We start from the raw sequence: 19,918 nt of genomic DNA, 5'->3' as shown, positions 1-19,918 counted from the left end.
GCGCTGGTGGCAGATTCGAGTGAAAAGCTGCAGAAGTTGGTGACTAAGTTTGGAAGAGTGTGAGAGGAGAAAGTACGGAGTAAATGTGAAGAAAACAACAAGATTATTAGGTTTTGCAGAGATGAGTCCGAATGGGGAAAAATTGGAGGAAGCAAAATGTTTTAGATACCTGGGAGTGGAAGTTTCACAGGATAGGGTTGTCTGTGGCAGGAGTGTTTGATTTCAGTCATGGTTGTTCAATTTGTTAATGGATGAGGTGGTAAGGGAGGTAAATGTGAGTCTTTGAGAGAGAGGGGTGAGTGTGCAGTCTGTGGGGAGTGAGTTAGCAGATTTGAATGAGAAACAGAAGTTGGTAAGGAGTTTAGAAGTGCGAATGAAAGGATGTAAGGCATGTGTATGAGTAGGGGGAGGGGAGAGTGATTGGTTCCCAGTGAAAGTCGGTGTGCAGTGGGGGTGTGTGATGCCTCTATGGATGTTTGGTTTGTTTATTGATGGGGTGTTTCGGGAGGTAAATGCAAAAGTTCTGGAGAGAGAGGTGAGTATGCAGTATGTTTGGGATGAGGGGGCCTGGGAAGTGACTTGGTTGTTGTTTGCCGATGATGCAGCACTGGTGACTGATTCGAGTGAGCAACTGCAGAAGTTGGTTACTGGGTTTGGAAGTGTTTGAAAGGAGAAAGTTGAGAGTGAATGTGAATAGGAGCAAGGTTATAAGATTCATTGGTTCAGTAGGGTTGAGGAACAAGTTAATTGGGATGGAATGTAAGTTTAAATGGAGAAAAATTGGAAGAAGTGAGGTGTTTTAGATATCTGGGAGTGGACTTGGCGGAGGGTGGAACCATGGAAGCGGAAGAGAATTGCAGGGTGGAGTAGGGGGTGGGGGTTCTGAGAGATATGAACAATGTGTGGAAAGGGAGAATATTATCTCAGAGAGCAAAAATTGATGTGTTTGAAGGAATGGTAGTTCCAGCAATGTTATATGGTTGCGGGGTGTGGGATACAGATAGGGTTGTATGGAGGAGGGTGGATGTGTTTGAAATGAAGTGTTTAGGGACATGTGGTGTGAGGTGGTTTCATCGAGTAAGTAATGAAAGGGTAAGAGAGATGTGTGGAAGTAAGGAGGGTGTGGTTGGGAGAGCGGGGGAGGTTTTGTTGAAGTGGTTTGGACGTGTGGAGGGAGTGAGTGAGGAAAGATTGACAGAGAGGATATATATATATATATATATATATATATATATATATATAGAGAGAGAGAGAGAGAGAGAGAGAGAGAGAGAGAGAGAGAGAGAGAGAGAGAGAGAGAGAGTGAATTGGATCGATGTGGTATACCGGGGTTGACATGTTGTCAGTGGATTGAATCAGGGCATGTGAAGCGTCTGGGGTAAACCATGGAAAGTTGTGTGGGGCCTGGATGTGGAAAGGGAGCTGTGGTTTCGGTGCATTATTACATGACAGCTAGAGAGTGAGTGTGAACGAATGGGGCCTTTGTTGTCTTTTCCTAGCGCTACCTCGCACACATGAGGGAGGAGGGCTTTGTTACTTCATGTGTGGTGGGGTGGCGATGGGCATAAATAAGGGCAGAAAGTATGAATTATGTACATGTGTATATATGTATATGTCTGTGTGTGTATATATATGTGTACAGTGAGATGAATGGGTATGTATATTTGCATGTGTGGACTTGTATGTATATACATGTGTATGTGGGTGGGTTGGTCCATTCTTTCGTCTGTTTCCTTGCGCTACCTCGCTAACGTGGGAGACAGCGACAAAGCAAAATAAATAAAAATAAATAGAGTGATGTGACCAAACCATTTCAAAACACCCTCTTCTGCTCTCTCAACCACACTCTTTTTATTTCCACACATCTCTCTTACCCTTACATTACTTACTCGATCAAACCACCTCACACCACATATTGTCCTCAAACATCTCATTTCCAGCACATCCACCCTCCTACACACAACTCTATCCATAGCCCACACCTCGCAACCATACAACATTGTTGGAACCACTATTCCTTCAAACATACCCATTTTTGCTTTCCGAGATAATGTTCTCGACTTCCACACATTCTTCAAGGCTCCCAGAATTTTCGCCCCCTCCCCCACCCTATGATTCACTTCCGCTTCCATGGTTCGATCCGCTGCCAGATCCACTCCCTGATATCTAAAACACTTTACTTCCTCCAGTTTTTCTCCATTTAAACTTACCTCCCAAGTGACTTGACCCTCAACCCTACTGTACCTAATAACCTTGCTCTTATTCACATTTACTCTTAACTTTCTTCTTTCACATACTTTACCAAACTCAGTCACCAGCTTCTCCAGTTTCTTACATGAATCAGCCACCAGTGCTGTATCATCAGCGAACAACAACTGACTCACTTCCCAAGCTCTCTCATCCACAACAGACTGCATACTTGCCCCTCTTTTCAAAACTCTTGCATTCACCTCCCTAAAAGCCCCATCCATAAACAAATTAAACAACCATTGAGACATCACACACCCCTGCCGCAAACCTAAATTCACTGAGAACTAATCAATTTCCTTTCTTCCTACACGTACAAATGCCTTACATCCTCGATAAAACTTTTCACTTCTTCTAACAACTTGCCACCCACACCATATATTCTTAATACCTTCCACAGAGCATCTCTATCAACTCTATCATATGCCTTCTCCAGATCCATAAATGCTACATACAAATCCATTTGCTTTTCTAAGTATTTCTCACATACATTCTTCAAAGCATACACCAGATCCACACATCCTCTACCACTTCTGAAACCACACTGCTCTTCCTCAATCTGATGCTCTGTACATGCCTTCACCCTCTCAATCAATACCCTCCCATATAATTTACCAGGAGTACTCAACAAACTTATACCTCTGTAATTTGAGCACTCACTCTTATCCCCTTTGCCTTTGTACAATGGCACTATGCACGTAATCTGCCAATCCTCAGGCACCTCACCATGAATCATACATACATTAAATAACCTTACCAACCAGTCAACAATACAGTCACCCCCTTTTTTAATAAATTCCACTGCAATACCATCCAAATCTGTTGCCTTTCCGGCTTCCATCTTCCGCAAAGCTTTTACTACCTCCTCTCTGTTTACCAAATCATTCTCCCTAACCCTCTCACTTTGCACACCACCTTGGCCAAAACACCCTATATCTGCCACTCTATCATCAAACACATTCAACAAACCTTCAAAATACTCACTCCATCTCCTTCTCACATCACCACTACTAGTTATCACCTCCCCATTTGCCCCCTTCACTGAAGTTCCCATTTGCTCCCTTGTCTTACGCACTTTATTTACCTCCTTCCAAAACATCTTTTTATTCTCCCTAAAATTTAATGATACTCTCTCACCTCAACTCTCATTTGCCCTCTTTTTCACCTCTTGCACCTTTCTCTTGACCTCTTGCCTCTTTCTTTTATAAATCTCCCACTCATTTGCAATTTTTTCCTGCAAAAATTGTCCAAATGCCTCTCTCTTCTCTTTCACTAATAATCTTACTTCTTCATCCCAACACTCACTACCCTTTCTAATCAACCCACCTCCCACGCTTCTCATGCCACAAGCATCTTTTGCACAAGCCATCACTGATTCCCTAAATACATCCCATTCCTCCCCCACTCCCCTTACCTCCTTGGTTCTCACCTTTTTCCATTCTGTACTCAGTCTCCCCTGGTACTTCCTCACAAAAATCTCCTTCCCAAGCTCACATACTCTCACCACTCTCTTCACCCCAACATTCTCTCTTCTTTTCTGAAAACCCCTACAAATCTTCACCTCCACAAGATAATGATCAGACATCCCTCCAGTTGCACCTCTCAGCACATTAACATCAAAAAGTCTCTCTTTCACGCGCCTCTCAACTAACACGTAAACTAATAACGCTCTCTGGCCTACTCTCTCTCTTACTTACATATGTATACTTATGTATATCTCGCTTTTTAAACCAGGTATTCCCAATCACCAGCCCTTTTTCAGCACATAAATCTACAAGCTTTTCACCATTTCCATTTACAACACTGAACACCCCATGTATACCAATCATTCCCTCAACTGCCACATTACTCACCTTTGCATTCAAATCACCCATCACTATAACCCGGTCTTGTGCATGAAAACCACTAACAAACTCATTCAGCTGCTCCCAAAACACTTGCCTCTCATGATCTTTCTTCTCATGCCCAGGTGCATATGCACCAATAATCACCCATCTCTCTCCATCAACTTTCAGTTTTACCCATATCAATCTAGAGTTTATTTTCTTACACTCTATCACATACTCCCACAACTCCTGTTCCAGGAGTAGTGCTACTCTTTCCCTTGCTCTTGTCCTCTCACTAACCCCTGACTTTACTCCCAAGACATTCCCAAACCACTCTTCCCCTTTACCCTTGAGCTTCGTTTCACTCAGAGCCAAAACATCCAGGTTCCTTTCCTCAAACATACTACCTATCTCTCCTTTTTTCTCATCTTGGTTACATCCACACACATTTAGACACCCCAATCTGAGCCTTCGAGGAGGATGAGCACTCCCCACGTGACTCCTTCTTCTGTTTCCCCTTTTAGAAAGTTAAAATACAAGGAGGGGAGTGTTTCTGAACCCCCGCTCCCGTCCCCTTTAGTCGCATCACTCTATCAATTAAGATTCTTGCACACACTTTTTCTGGTACAGTAAACAGTCTTATTCCCCTATAATTGTGACATATATCCTTAGAACCTTTTCCTTTAATAAAGGAACAATAGTAGTTTTCACCCAATCCTCATGCACAACCTTCTGTTTTTATGCTAAATTATATATCAGCTGCATCCATTCTATCACAGTCTCTCTTTTATACTTCAGAATTTCAGCTGTAATCCCATCCACTCCAGGCACCTTTCCTACTTTCAGCCTCATTACTGCCCATCATACCTCCCTTTTTGCTATAGGCCTTTGCACTTGTATCCTCTTCCTTCCCTCATCCATACCTATGCATATACCAACTGCTGGAAACCACACAAAACAAAGATCAAGACTGCCTTATAACCACAAACACCCAACACCTGCACATTGAAACACAAATACTTTCAATACAATCTTTTCTTAAGGTGCTCAACACATGGCTCTTTGCAACAGCACTAGACCCTCATCAACCAAACCACTCCATAATGAACCACCAACCCTCAGCTAGGAACAAAATCCTGAACCCCATCTCGTACTTCAACAACCTAGATTTATGGAACCCCCCCAAAAAAATCAACACCACCACCACCAGGACATTTCTTCAGCCACAGTTGTATTTCCTAGAAAATGAAGATTGCAGTGATGAATTCTTTAATATGAAAACACACACACACACCAACACAACAATGACAACAAAATATGTACACACCAGAAGCATTAAACGACTACCCTCTTCTATAAGTATTACTTTGGGTTTTGCTTCCAAGAGCTGGCTGCTTGTGTGCCCACACCGCTAGCGAGACCACACAAAACTCAGCAAGCTGCTGCATCACACAATTGTTGTGTGTTCTTCAGCAACTCAAGAGTGGGCCATTTTGATATCTAATTCTTTTCCTACAATTCGAAGCTTTGGAACTCTCTACCTTCTCATGTCTTTCCCAATAACTATGAACTGGCACATTTCAAGACAGGTTTATCACTTTCTCCAAAATTCATAAATACTTTCCCGTCTTTTCTTTTTCTAATACATTATTCTCTCTCTATTTCAATTAAGGCCTGGACTTGATGTGGACTTTTGTCCATGACTGAAGCCTTAAAGAAAAAATTGGGAATCAATACTGATAAAGGAAGAGGGAGAAGCTGATCCACTAAAAAAGTACAGAAATAAACTGACCAGAGAAGAAATTGGATTATGACATAGGGTGAGGGATAAAAGACAAATTGGGGAGCTTAGAGGTTAGACCTGAATGCCACATCCTATAATGAATTATAAACACACAGTATCAAGGGCTAATATGCAAAATTCCCCATATCCTCTCAAAGAGGATTCCCAAAAATTTGTTTTTTTTCATGTTTGCCATTTCCAGCATTAGCAAGGTAGTACCAAAAATGGGCCTCCAACAGACAAAGGATCATGCTGGACCTTTTCTTTCTCATGTTTGCTAATTTCTCACATTAGCAAGGTAGTGCCAAAAACGGGCCGCCAATAGGCAAAGGCCCATATCTTACCAATTGTGATCTAACGATCTAACAAACAAATAGTAGTGCCATGGGCAGTCAAAAAAATGGCCTCATTCATTCACATCTACTCTCTAAATGTTATTTGTAATGCACTGAAACAAGAGCCCCCATCCAGACTTAGGTACCACTGTCCTTCCTGTGGTTTTCCCCAATTTCTTCATAAGCTCTGGTTCAGCCCACTGACAGCACATCATCCCTTGTAAACCATATTGCTCTAATTCTTACTGTGTATTGTCTTGCACCCTCCTGCATTTTTAAGTACCAAGCCTTCAGAGCATCTTTCACTCCATCCTTCCACACCCTTAGTTTCCCATTTATCTTTGTTCCTTCTACTTCTGACATGTTTACACTTCTTAATCATCCTTTCCTCATTCATCCTCTCCATATGTCCAAACCATTTCAGACCAGCCTCTTCAGCTTTCTCAAAAATCTTCTTTTTACTACCACACCTTTCTCTTATCCTATCATTTCTTATTCAATTAACCCTCTCACCACATGCTGTCTTCAAACATTTCATTTCTAACACATTTTCCTCATCCTAACCAACATGTCATTTCTAACACATTCTCCCTATCCAGTCAAATATTACATTTCTAACACACTCTCCCAATCCAGTATGTTTCTAAGGCCCACAATGCATTCATACAGCACAGGACTACTTGCCATCAAACATACCCATCTTTCCCCTTAAAGACAGTAACCTCTCTTTCTACACATTTCTCAGTGCACCCATGACCTTTGCCCTTTCATCTACCCTGTGGCTTATTTCTGCTCTTGTAGTTCTATTTGCTCTGTGGAAGGTATTAAGAATATATGGTGTGGGAGGAAAGTTGTTAGAAGCAGTGAAAAGTTTTTATCGAGGATGTAAGGCATGTGTACGTGTAGGAAGAGAGGAAAGTGATTGGTTCTCAGTGAATGTAGGTTTGCGGCAGGGGTGTGTGATGTCTCCATGGTTGTTTAATTTGTTTATGGATGGGGTTGTTAGGGAGGTAAATGCAAGAGTTTTGGAAAGAGGGGCAAATATGAAGTCTGTTGGGGATGAGAGAGCTTGGGAAGTGAGTCAGTTGTTGTTCGCTGATGATACAGCGCTGGTGGCTGATTCATGTGAGAAACTGCAGAAGCTGGTGACTGAGTTTGGTAAAGTGTGTGGAAGAAGAAAGTTAAGAGTAAATGTGAAAAAGAGCAAGGTTATTAGGTACAGTAGGGTTGAGGGTCAAGTCAATTGGGAGGTGAGTTTGAATGGAGAAAAACTGGAGGAAGTGAAGTGTTTTAGATATCTGGGAGTGGATCTGGCAGCGGATGGAACCATGGAAGCGGAAGTGGATCATAGGGTGGGGGAGGGGGCGAAAATTCTGGGGGCCTTGAAGAATGTGTGGAAGTCGAAAACATTATCTCGGAAAGCAAAAATGGGTATGTTTGAAGGAATAGTGGTTTCAACAATGTTGTATGGTTGCGAGGTGTGGGCTATGGATAGAGTTGTGCGCAGGAGGATGGATGTGCTGGAAATGAGATGTTTGAGGACAATGTGTGGTGTGAGGTGGTTTGATCGAGTGAGTAACGTAAGGGTAAGAGAGATGTATGGAAATAAAAAGAGCGTGGTTGAGAGAGCAGAAGAGGGTGTTTTGAAGTGGTTTGGGCACACGGAGAGAATGAGTGAGGAAAGATTGACCAAGAGGATATATGTGTCGGAGGTGGAGGGAACGAGGAGAAGAGGGAGACCAAATTGGAGGTGGAAAGATGGAGTGAAAAAGATTTTGTGTGATCGGGGCCTGAACATGCAGGAGGGTGAAAGGAGGGCAAGGAATAGAGTGAATTGGAGCGATGTGGTATACCGGGGTTGACGTGCTGTCAGTGGATTGAATCAAGGCATGTGAAGCGTCTGGGGTAAACCATGGAAAGCTGTGTAAGTATGTATATTTGCGTGTGTGGACGTATGTATATACATGTGTATGGGGGGGGGGGTTGGGCCATTTCTTTCGTCTGTTTCCTTGCGCTACCTCGCAAACACGGGAGACAGCGACAAAGTATAAAAAAAAAAAAAAAAAGTTCTATTTGCTTCTGTAACCACTCCCAGGTATCTAGAACAATCCACTTTATCAAGGTTCTCTCCATTCAAACTAACACTCCAAAAAAGTGTCTTTTCACTGTTAAACCTAATAACCTTGCTTTTATTCACAGTTACTCTCAACATTCTCTTTTTATACATTCTTTCAAACTCAGAGACCAACTTTTACAGTTTCTCACTCAAACTGGCCACCAGTGCAGTATCATTAGCATACAAATGCCTCTTTCTCTCCCCCCAGCACACTGCATTCCTGCTTCTCTCTCCAGAACCCTTACATTCACCTATCACCACCCCATCCATAAACAGATTAAACAGCCATGGTGGCATTACACACCACTGCTACAGACCCACCTTATCCTTGAACCATTCCCTCTTTTCCATCTACTTGCTCACTTACCTTACTTTCTTGATAAACACTCTTCATTGTTTCTCATAGCTTTCCTCCCAATCTATATATCTGTAGCACCTTCCGCAGAGCATTCCTGTCAACCATATCATATGCTATCTCCAGATCCATATATGCTATATACAAATCCTAGTTTCTCTAAGTATTTCTACACATCCTTCAAAGCAAGCACCTGATCCACACACTGTTTTCCACTCCTGAATCCACATTGTTCTTACCCAACAAAATTATACTCCTGTAATTCGACATTCACCTTTCTCACTTGTGTTCATATAATGGCACTATACAAGCATTCCGCAAGTCTTCAGGCATCTCATCATGATCCATACAGACACTGAAACTCCTAACTAACCAATTAACAACACAGTCATCCCTTTCTTAAGAAATTCAACTGCAATACTGTTCACTCCAGCTGCCTTACCTCATTTCATCTTATGCGATGCTTTCACTACCTATTCTCTTTTCATCACACAACTTGCCTTGACTCTCTCACTTTGCATACCTCCAAACCCAAACACCCTACATCTGCCACCCTGTCATCAAATGCATTCAGCAATCCTTCAAAGCACTCATTCCATTTTCTCTTCACTTTATTTCTGACCGTTACCACTTTCTCATTTGCTCTTTTGCTTTTCTCACACTATCAACCTCTTTACAAAACATTTTCTTATTCTCCCTGAAGTCTGTTGATACTAGCTCATCCCAACTTTCATTAGTCCTCTTTTTTCCTGCAACTTCCTTGTGACTTCATGCCAATTTCTCTTGTACATCTCCCACTCACTCAGTCGTGCTTTTTCCCTGTAAGTAAAGCCCATGCACCTCATCTCTTTCAGTAATATCTTTACTTTATCATTCCAAATCTCACTCCCTTTCTCACCTGCCCACCTACCACCTTCTGCATACCATACACTTCTCTCATACTTACCAGCAGTGCTTTTCTAAACACCTCCCATTCCTCATCCACTCCCCTAGCTTCATTTATTCTGACCTTTAGCCATTCTACACTCAATCTGTCCTGATTTATCTTCATACAAGCCCCTTTTCCAAGCTCACTTACTTTCACCACTCTCTTTTCACCCATATCATTTCCTCTTTTCTGAGAGCCTCTACAAATCTTCACCCTCCTCTCCACCAAGCAATGATCAGACAGCCCACCAGATGTCCCTCTCGGCATATTCACATCCAAAAGTCTTATTTTGCATGTTTATCAATTAATACCTAATTCAATAAAGCCTACTTTTTATCTCTCCTAATACTTATATAATTATATTAGTCCCTCTTTTTAAACCAGTTAATCCCAATAGATAGATCTTTTTCAGCACATAACTCCACATGCTGTTCATTATTCCCATTCACTATACTGAATACCCCATGCTTCCCTGTTTACACTCACCTGCTGCATTAACAAATTTTGCATTCAAATCACTCATCACTAATAACCTAGCTCTTTCATGAAAACTACTGACAAACTCACTCAGCTCTTCTCAAAACATGCCTCTCTTCATCATTCTCATGGCCAGATGCTTATACATTAAAAATCACCCACATCTTGCACATAATTTTGATTTTTATGTATATCAGTATGGAGCTCTTTCTTACACTTTCACACATTCCCACAATTCTTCCTTCAGCAAAAGTGCAATTCCTTCTTTAGCTCTCATCCTCACACTAACCCTTGACTTAACCCACAGACATTGCCACAACATTCTTCCCCTTTGCCTTTGAGCTCTGTTTCACTCAGAGCTCGAAAATCCTGGTTCCTTTCTTCACATACTGTCTATCACACTAAGAAAATATCATCAGTGGATTTTTCCCTTGTAAAAACAAAACTGATCATCAAAGACAAACCTGTGAGATTCAAGATGGTTTATGAAATGGAAGTTAAAGGGAGATTTAAACTATCTGGAAGAGTAGAAGACAATATTTGGAAAATTTAGAATGGCTATTGTTGTTTGGAATAGCCTGTAAAATGCATTTTCACAAGAAGGAAGAAATATATCTAATTTTAGGCAAAAGCAAAGCAGACAAGCACACTCCCTCAAAATATAAATGAACATTATTCGGTCTATATGCTTCACTTCAAGAGAGAATTGCTTTCTGGAAGATATCAATGAAGATTATTAGTTTGGTAACAGGATTAGCAAGAGCTGCATGAGGGAACTTGGGAATGTTGGAGTTATCCAAGGTGGAGTTCAATAAGAAAGGAGAAACTAAGGTGTGGCATTTAGAAGAAACCTTGGAAACCTTGCCATTTCCCACATTAGTGAGGTAGTGCCAGGACCAGACAAAGGCATGGCCTTATTCACTCATATCCATTTTCCACCTGTCATGTGTAATGCACCACCCTTTCTGTGGTTTCCCCTGACCGCTTCATGATCCCTGGTTCAGTCCACCGCCAGAATGTTGCCTCCTGTATACTACGTCACTCAATTTACTCTTATCCCATGCATGCCTTACACCCTTCTGCATGTTCATGAGGGTACCCTAAACCTTTTCATTTCATCCTTCCATCCCAATCTAGTATTCCCCTTCTCCTCTCCACCTTCGACATGTACTCTCATATATACCTTCTTTGAAATGAAAATAAAAATTTCATACCTTATGATCATTCTTAGCAATATCTGAAGCAAATACAAAACTATCTTGCAAAGGCTTTGAGCTTCCAACACTAAAACTAAAACCACTCTACAATTTTAAATCTACTTGTGAATCCTGAAAAAAGATCTTGGTTAAATACTAGAACCTCAGAGCATCCATGGAAGTTGGTCTTAGATAAGGGCTTTCCTATGATTGATTTTATTCTGATATGCTTGAAGACCTAAACCTTCACTGAACAGATCTGATTATATTTTTTTGCCCTAAGTTTATTCCCTTGAAACCTAGCAGAATACAGGGTGAATTTTTCTTACTCAGAAAGTACAATATCATTTCTTTTCTGTTCTTCAGGTGCATCTGAGATATATGTACAATCCCAAGTATTAACCATCATAGTGGAGTGGTTGGCAAAAGGACCCACTGACCTAATGGCCCCAGATCTGAATCCTAAATAGGACACCTGGCTCTCAGACAACCCAGCTGTTCACCCTCTCTCTTCATTCATAAGCAGGTACCTGTCATGAATCATAAGAGCAAGATTGGAGGACCACAATTAAAGTCTTAATAACTTTCTTGTTCTACTCAGGATTTGATATGTACTGTACTTGAATTCCAAACAAAATTTCTTCTCAAGAATTTTCATATTTTTTATAAGTGATGATAATTTGATTTAACTGATGCCAGGGATAGTCTGAGCTCATGAAATCAAAAACAGACTGATTTACATGTTAGAACATAAATCTTGATCATAATATAAAAACTAGAGTATACTCTTCAGAAACTTCAGTTATTCAGAGATTTTTATGATTAATGATATAAAAAATTTCTACAAAATAGGAAAAGCAGTTGGCTGAGGAAAAAAATCACCAGTGGTCTAGTAAAATATACATGAAAGAATGAGGACAGTTTCTGCTACTTATTTTAATGTTCAAGCCAAACTGTAATGATACATCATGACTTCCACTCAACATCCTTCTTGAAACATGCTTCGTTTTTTGCCTATCATTAACCTGTACATCATTGGTAATAATGCATATTTCCAGGCTAAAACAAGTCTCAGTTCTTATAAAATACTAACAATATGTTCCTCAACGAGGCATTTTAGGGTTGTGCTTTTAAGAATCATATATGAAACCTTTATGCAAGACTAAGGATCATTATACAGGGGCTTTACAGGACTGTGCTTTTAAGAATCATACATTACACTTTTATGCAAGACTGAGGATCTTTATACTTGATTTATGGTCTTCATATGAGAATAAATCTCATTCAGTTACACCTTTGAAAGTTACTATAAGTAATTGTGTTCTTAATCTGTGCAAGATATTTTCCTGTCAGTCCACCAAACTAAATAGTCATTAGAGTGACTGCAAGTGCAAACCAAAAGTTACTGTTAACTCCACACAGTATGACTTCTTCATTAGTTGAGATTTTCCTCCTTTGTGAGTAAACTGTCTGATTTTGAAGATGTCACTCTCAAACACATCTAGATTAAAAAACAAATTAAATTGCTCATCATTTCCTACTTTTCTCTAAACTTTGTGAAAGATATTGCATATATAATTCTATTAATCATTTTTTCATGTCCCATCTATTACCTTAGCTCCTTTACCTCTTCACTTCTTTTCATCTTTTGTGATGTCAAGGGTAGCATTCACCTCTGCACCATATGGGGAGCTAATATTTTCCAACAAATATCCTTTACCATCTAATATTCTAACTATTAACTAAGAGCTTCAAACAAATCTTAATCAGTATGCTACATGCTTTTACAAGTCATGCAATAAATAATTCATATTTAGTACAAAATCCTACAGAACAGCATGGTCAACACTTATCTTTATAATGATCAATACCCTGACTGCTGTTGTAATCATCAACTTATGTAAAATGCTTACCAACTGGTTTTCCCATGATGAGAATATCTGGGGTGACATCTTGGGCTTGGAATGACCAGAAGTGTGAACCAACCCGACCAAGGCCTGTTTGTACTTCATCTGCTATGCAAAGACCACCTGTTTCTCGCACCATTCTAGCAACAGAACAATACAAAAACACTAAACACAGATAGGTTTACAGTAATGATAAGGAAAAAATGAATATTGATATTCATGAAAATGAACAGTTTGGTAGTGGAATACTATGTCACGACACTCTATGTTGGCATATTTCAGCACCTCTCTATCCTTGGTTCAGCTCATTCAACTCCTTTCCTTATAAAATCCATGGAATAATCTTCTCAAATGGATAAAAGAACCACATATTAACCCTTAAAAGACTACATATGCAAATTTAAGTTTTGTTTAGAAACAGGCTACAGATGTAACTTGACATTTCAAGTTACCCATTCTTTCTTTGTATCAAAAATAGCTGTAGCTATCATGTATCATTGCCAGATACTGTAAGGGTGTTGCATTGTCTTCCAAAAAAAAAAGCTACCAACAACAGTTACACACAAAATGAGACTTTAACAACTGTATAGCTGTAACTGGCAACCCTCAATATTCCCAGAAATCTCATTCACATGCAGTGAATTCCCATGATCCTCCTTGTTCAACAATCTGTAGAGCACTGACCAAGTTTAATTTGAATTCATTTTGTTTTTAATAGTTTTCCATCATAATTATTATTTATTTATTTTATTTTGCTTTGTCGCTGTCTCCCGCGTTTGCGAGGTAGCGCAAGGAAACAGACGAAAGAAATGGCCCAAACCACCCCCATACACATGTATATACATACACGTCCACACACGCAAATATACATACCTATACATCTCAATGTACACATATATATACAGACACAGACACATACATATATACCCATGCACACAATTCACACTGTCTACCTTTATTCATTCCCATCGCCACCTCACCACACATGGAATACCATCCCCCTCCCCCCTCATGTGTGCGAGGTAGCGCTAGGAAAAGACAACAAAGGCCCCATTCGTTCACACTCGGTCTCTAGCTGTCATGTAATAATGCCCGAAACCACAGCTCCCTTTCCACATCCAGGCCCCACACAACTTTCCATGGTTTACCCCAGACGCTTCACATGCCCTGATTCAATCCACTGACAGCACGTCAACCCCGGTATACCACATCGATCCAATTCACTCTATTCCTTGCCCGCCTTTCACCCTCCTGCATGTTCAGGCCCCGATCACTCAAAATCTTTTTCACTCCATCTTTCCACCTCCAATTTGGTCTCCCACTTCTCCTTGTTCCCTCCACCTCCGACACATATATCCTCTTGGTCAATCTTTCCTCACTCATTCTCTCCATGTGCCCAAACCATTTCAAAACACCCTCTTCTGCTCTCTCAACCACACTCTTTTCATTTCCACACATCTCTCTTACCCTTACATTACTTACTCGATCAAACCACCTCACACCACACATTGTCCTCAAACATCTCATTTCCAGCACATCCACCCTCCTGCGCACAACTCTATCCATAGCCCATGCCTCGCAACCATACAACATTGTTGGAACCACTATTCCTTCAAACATACCCATTTTTGCTTTCCGAGATAATGTTCTCGACTTCCACACATTCTTCAAAGCTCCCAGGATTTTCGCCCCCTCCCCCACCCTATGATTCACTTCCGCTTCCATGGTTCCATCCGCTGCCAGATCCACTCCCAGATATCTAAAACATTTTACTTCCTCTAGTTTTTCTCCATTCAAACTTACCTCCCAATTGACTTGACCCTCAACCCTACTGTACCTAATAACCTTGCTCTTATTCACATTTACTCTTAACTTTCTTCTTTCACACACTTTATCAAACTCAGTCACCAGCCTCTGCAGTTTCTCACATGAATCAGCCACCAGCGCTGTATCATCAGCGAACAACAACTGACTCACTTCCCAAGCTCTCTCATCCTCAACAGGCTTCATACTTGCCCCTCTTTCCAAAACTCTTGCATTCACCTCCCTAACAATCCCATCCATAAACAAATTAAACAACCATGGAGACATCACACACCCCTGCTGCAAACCTACATTCACTGAGAACCAATCACTTTCCTCTCTTCCTACACGTACACATGCCTTGCATCCTCGATAAAAACTTTTCACTGCCTCTAACAACTTGCCTCCCACACCATATATTCTTAATACCTTCCACAGAGCATCTCTATCAACTCTAACATATGCCTTCTCCAGATCCATAAATGCTACATACAAATCCATTTGCTTTTCTAAGTATTTCTCACATACATTCTTCAAAGCAAACACCTGATCCACACATCCTCTACCACTTCTGAAACCACACTGCTCTTCCCCAATCTGATGCACTGTACATGCCTTCACCCTCTCAATCAATACCCTCCCATATAATTTACCAGGAATACTCAACAAACTTATACCTCTGTAATTTGAGCACTCACTCTTATCCCCTTTGCCTTTGTACAATGGCACTATGCATGCATTCCGCCAATCCTCAGGCACCTCATCATGAGTCATATATACATTAAATAACCTTACCAACCAGTCAACAATACAGTCACCCCCTTTTTTAATAGATTCCACTGCAATACCATCCAAACCTGCTGCCTTGCCGGCTTTCATCTTCCACAAAGCTTTTACTACCTCTTCTCTGTTAACCAAATCCTTTTCCCTAACCCCCTCACTTTGCACACCACCTTGACCAAAACACCCTATATCTGCCACTCTATCATCAAACACATTCAACAAACCTTCAAAATACTCACTCCATCTCCTTCTCACATCACCACTACTTGTTATCACCTCCCCATTAGCGCCCTTCACTGAAGTTCCCATTTGCTACCTTGTCTTACGCACTTTATTTACCTCCTTCCAGAACATCTTTTTCTTTCTTTCTTTTTTTTTTTTTTGCTTTGTCGCTGTCTCCCGCGTTTGCGAGGTAGCGCAAGGAAACAGACGAAAGATATGGCCCAACCCACCCCCATACACATGTATATACATACGTCCACACACGCAAATATACATACCTAAACAGCTTTCCATGGTTTACCCCAGACGCTTCACATGCCCTGATTCAATCCACTGACAGCACGTCGACCCCGGTATACCACATCGATCCAATTCACTCTATTCCTTGCCCGCCTTTCACTCTCCTGCATGTTCAAGCCCCGATCACACAAAATCTTTTTCACTCCATCTTTCCACCTCCAATTTGGTCTCCCACTTCTCCTCGTTCCCTCCACCTCCGACACATATATCCTCTTGGTCAATCTTTCCTCACTCATTCTCTCCATGTGCCCAAACTATTTCAAAACACCCTCTTCTGCTCTCTCAACCACGCTCTTTTTATTTCCACACATCTCTCTTACCCTTACGTTACTTACTCGATCAAACCACCTCACACCACACATTGTCCTCAAACATCTCATTTCCAGCACATCCATCCTCCTGTGCACAACTCTATCCATAGCCCACGCCTCACAACCATACAACATTGTTGGAACCACTATTCCTTCAAACATACCCATTTTTGCTTTCCGAGATAATGTTCTCGACTTCCACACATTTTTCAAGGCTCCCAGAATTTTCGCCCCCTCCCCCACCCTATGATCCACTTCCGCTTCCATGGTTCCATCCGCTGCCAGATCCACTCCCAGATATCTAAAACACTTTACTTCCTCCAGTTTTTCTCCATTCAAACTTACCTCCCAATTGACTTGACCCTCAACCCTACTGTACCTAATAACTTTGCTCTTATTCACATTCACTCTTAACTTTCTTCTTTCACACACTTTACCAAACTCAGTCACCAGCTTCTGCAGTTTCTCACATGAATCAGCCACCAGCGCTGTATCATCAGCGAAAAACAACTGACTCACTTCCCAAGCTCTCTCATCCACAACAGACTTCATACTTGCCCCTCTTTCCAAACTCTTGCATTCACCTCCCTAACAACCCCATCCATAAACAAATTGAACAACCATGGAGACATCACACACCCCTGCCGCAAACCTACATTCACTGAGAACCAATCACTTTCCTCTCTTCCTACACGTACACATGCCTTACATCCTCGATAAAAACTTTTCACTGCTTCTAACAACTTGCCTCCCACACCATATATTCTTAATACCTTCCACAGAGCATCTCTATCAACTCTATCATATGCCTTCTCCAGATCCATAAATGCTACATACAAATCCATTTGCTTTTCTAAGTATTTCTCACATACATTCTTCAAAACAAACACCTGATCCACACATCCTCTACCACTTCTGAAACCACACTGCTCTTCCCCAATCTGATGTTCTGTACATGCCTTCACCCTCTCAATCAATACCCTCCCATATAATTTACCAGGAATACTCAACAAACTTATACCTCTGTAATTTGAGCACTCACTCTTATCCCCTTTGCCTTTGTACAATGGCACTATGCATGCATTCCGCCAATCCTCAGGCACCTCACCATGAGTCATACATACATTAAATAACCTTACCAACCAGTCAACAATATAGTCACCCCCTTTTTTTAAGAAATTCCACTGCAATACCATCCAAACCTGCTGCCTTGCCGGCTTTCATCTTCCGCAAAGCTTTTACTACCTCTTCTCTGTTTACCAAATCATTTTCCCTAACCCTCTCACTTTGCACACCACCTCGACCAAAACACCCTATATCTGCCACTCTATCATCAAACACATTCAACAAACCTTCAAAATACTCACTCCATCTCCTTCTCACATCACCACTACTTGTTATCAACTCCCCATTTGCGCCCTTCACTGAAGTTCCCATTTGCTCCCTTGTATTACGCACTTTATTTACCTCCTTCCAGAACATCTTTTTATTCTCCCTAAAATTTAATGATACTCTCTCACCCCAACTCTCATTTGCCCTTTTTTTCACCTCTTGCACCTTTCTCTTAACCTCCTGTCTCTTTCTTTTATACATCTCCCACTCAATTTCATTTTTTCCCTGCAAAAATCGTCCAAATGCCTCTCTCTTCTCTTTCACTAATACTCTTACTTCTTCATCCCACCACTCACTACCCTTTCTAATCAACCCACCTCCCACTCTTCTCATGCCACAAGCATCTTTTGCGCAATCCATCACTGATTCCCTAAATACATCCCATTCCTCCCCCACTCCCCTTACTTCCATTGTTCTCACCTTTTTCCATTCTGTACTCAGTCTCTCCTGGTACTTCCTCACACAAGTCTCCTTCCCAAGCTCACTTACTCTTTTTATTCTCCCTAAAATTCAATGATACTCTCTCACCCCAACTCTCATTTGCCCTCTTTTTCACCTCTTGCACCTTTCTCTTGACCTCCTGTCTCTTTCTTTTATACATCTCCCACTCAATTGCATAATATTTCATAATATTCTAATAAAACATTTTCTGAAAAAGTTCAAAGAAAACTAATGTAGCTAAATTGGAAAGATACCAGCGTTCTCTGAAGAATGCATTTCCATTTTGCCATTCATTGGTAACATTCTGTTGTCACAAGTGTTTTACGTATATCTGAGAAATTAACTCCCTAACTAAATATATCATGGTTTAATAAACTGATCATTCTCCAAGAAAGAATAGGATATCAAAACAATCACTGAAACTAGTTGAATCTTATTTCAAAAATATTCAAATCAATTCCTATAAACTTAAGCAGAAGTAGTAGATATGAATATTAAGTGACGTTTGTGTAAATAAATTATACATTTCCTTTTCCATAGCCAGAGGTTGAACCATTATGTGACATTCATTTTTTTATTTCATTTCAAGCTAGAAGTTTCAGTTTTCTAAATTGTTTCTTACATTTTTCATATGTATATATATGTATGTGTGTGTGTGTGTGTATATGTGCATATGTATGTGTATGTGTGTGTATGTGTATACATATATATATATATATATATATATATGTTGAGAGAGCAGAAGAGGGTGTTTTGAAATGGTTTGGTCACATGGAGAGAATGAGTGAGGAAAGATTGACCAAGAGGATATATGTGTCGGAGGTGGAGGGAACGAGGAGAAGAGGGAGACCAAATTGGAGGTGGAAAGATGGAGTGAAAAAGATTTTGTGTGATCGGGGCCTGAACATGCAGGAGGGTGAAAGGAGGGCAAGGAATAGAGTGAATTGGAGCGATGTGGTATACCGGGGTTGACGTGCTGTCAGTGGATTGAATCAAGGCATGTGAAGCGTCTGGGGTAAACCATGGAAAGCTGTGTAGGTATGTATATTTGCGTGTGTGGACGTATGTACATACATGTGTATGGGGGTGGGTTGGGCCATTTCTTTCGTCTGTTTCCTTGCGCTACCTCGCAAACGCGGGAGACAGCGACAAAGCAAAAAAAAAAAAATATATATTATCCCTGGGGATAGGGGTGAAAGAATACTTCCCACGCATTCCTCGCGTGTCGTAGAAAGCGACTAGAGGGGACGGGAGCGGGGGGCCAGAAATCCTCCCCTCCTTGTATTTTTTTAACTTTCTAAAATGGGAAACAGAAGAAGGAGTCACACGGGGAGTGCTCATCCTCCTCGAAGGCTCAGATTGGGGTGCCTAAATGTGTGTGGATGTAACCAAGATGTGAAAAAAGGAGAGATAGGTAGTATGTTTGAGGAAAGGAACCTGGATGTTTTGGCTCTGAGTGAAACGAAGCTCAAGGGTAAAGGGGAAGAGTGGTTTGG

The 19,918-nt window shown here is 41.0% G+C and overlaps 1 protein-coding gene across 5 annotated transcripts in view; it reads right to left on the bottom strand.

Moving 5' to 3' along the window:
* The window catches only part of LOC139765720 (5-phosphohydroxy-L-lysine phospho-lyase-like), a 203,296-nt gene that overhangs the window by 54,222 nt on the left and 129,156 nt on the right, over window positions 1–19,918 (bottom strand). For all 5 annotated transcript variants that reach the window (XM_071693523.1, XM_071693526.1, XM_071693525.1 and 2 more), the window contains one exon: window positions 13,177–13,310. In XM_071693523.1, the coding sequence (XP_071549624.1) occupies window positions 13,177–13,310 (134 nt within the window). The remainder of the gene's footprint in view (window positions 1–13,176; window positions 13,311–19,918) is intronic.

Source organism: Panulirus ornatus, chromosome 55 (assembly GCF_036320965.1).
Source record: "Panulirus ornatus isolate Po-2019 chromosome 55, ASM3632096v1, whole genome shotgun sequence".
Taxonomy (NCBI): Eukaryota; Metazoa; Arthropoda; class Malacostraca; order Decapoda; family Palinuridae; genus Panulirus; species Panulirus ornatus.
This window is presented reverse-complemented; position numbering and strand designations above follow the sequence as displayed.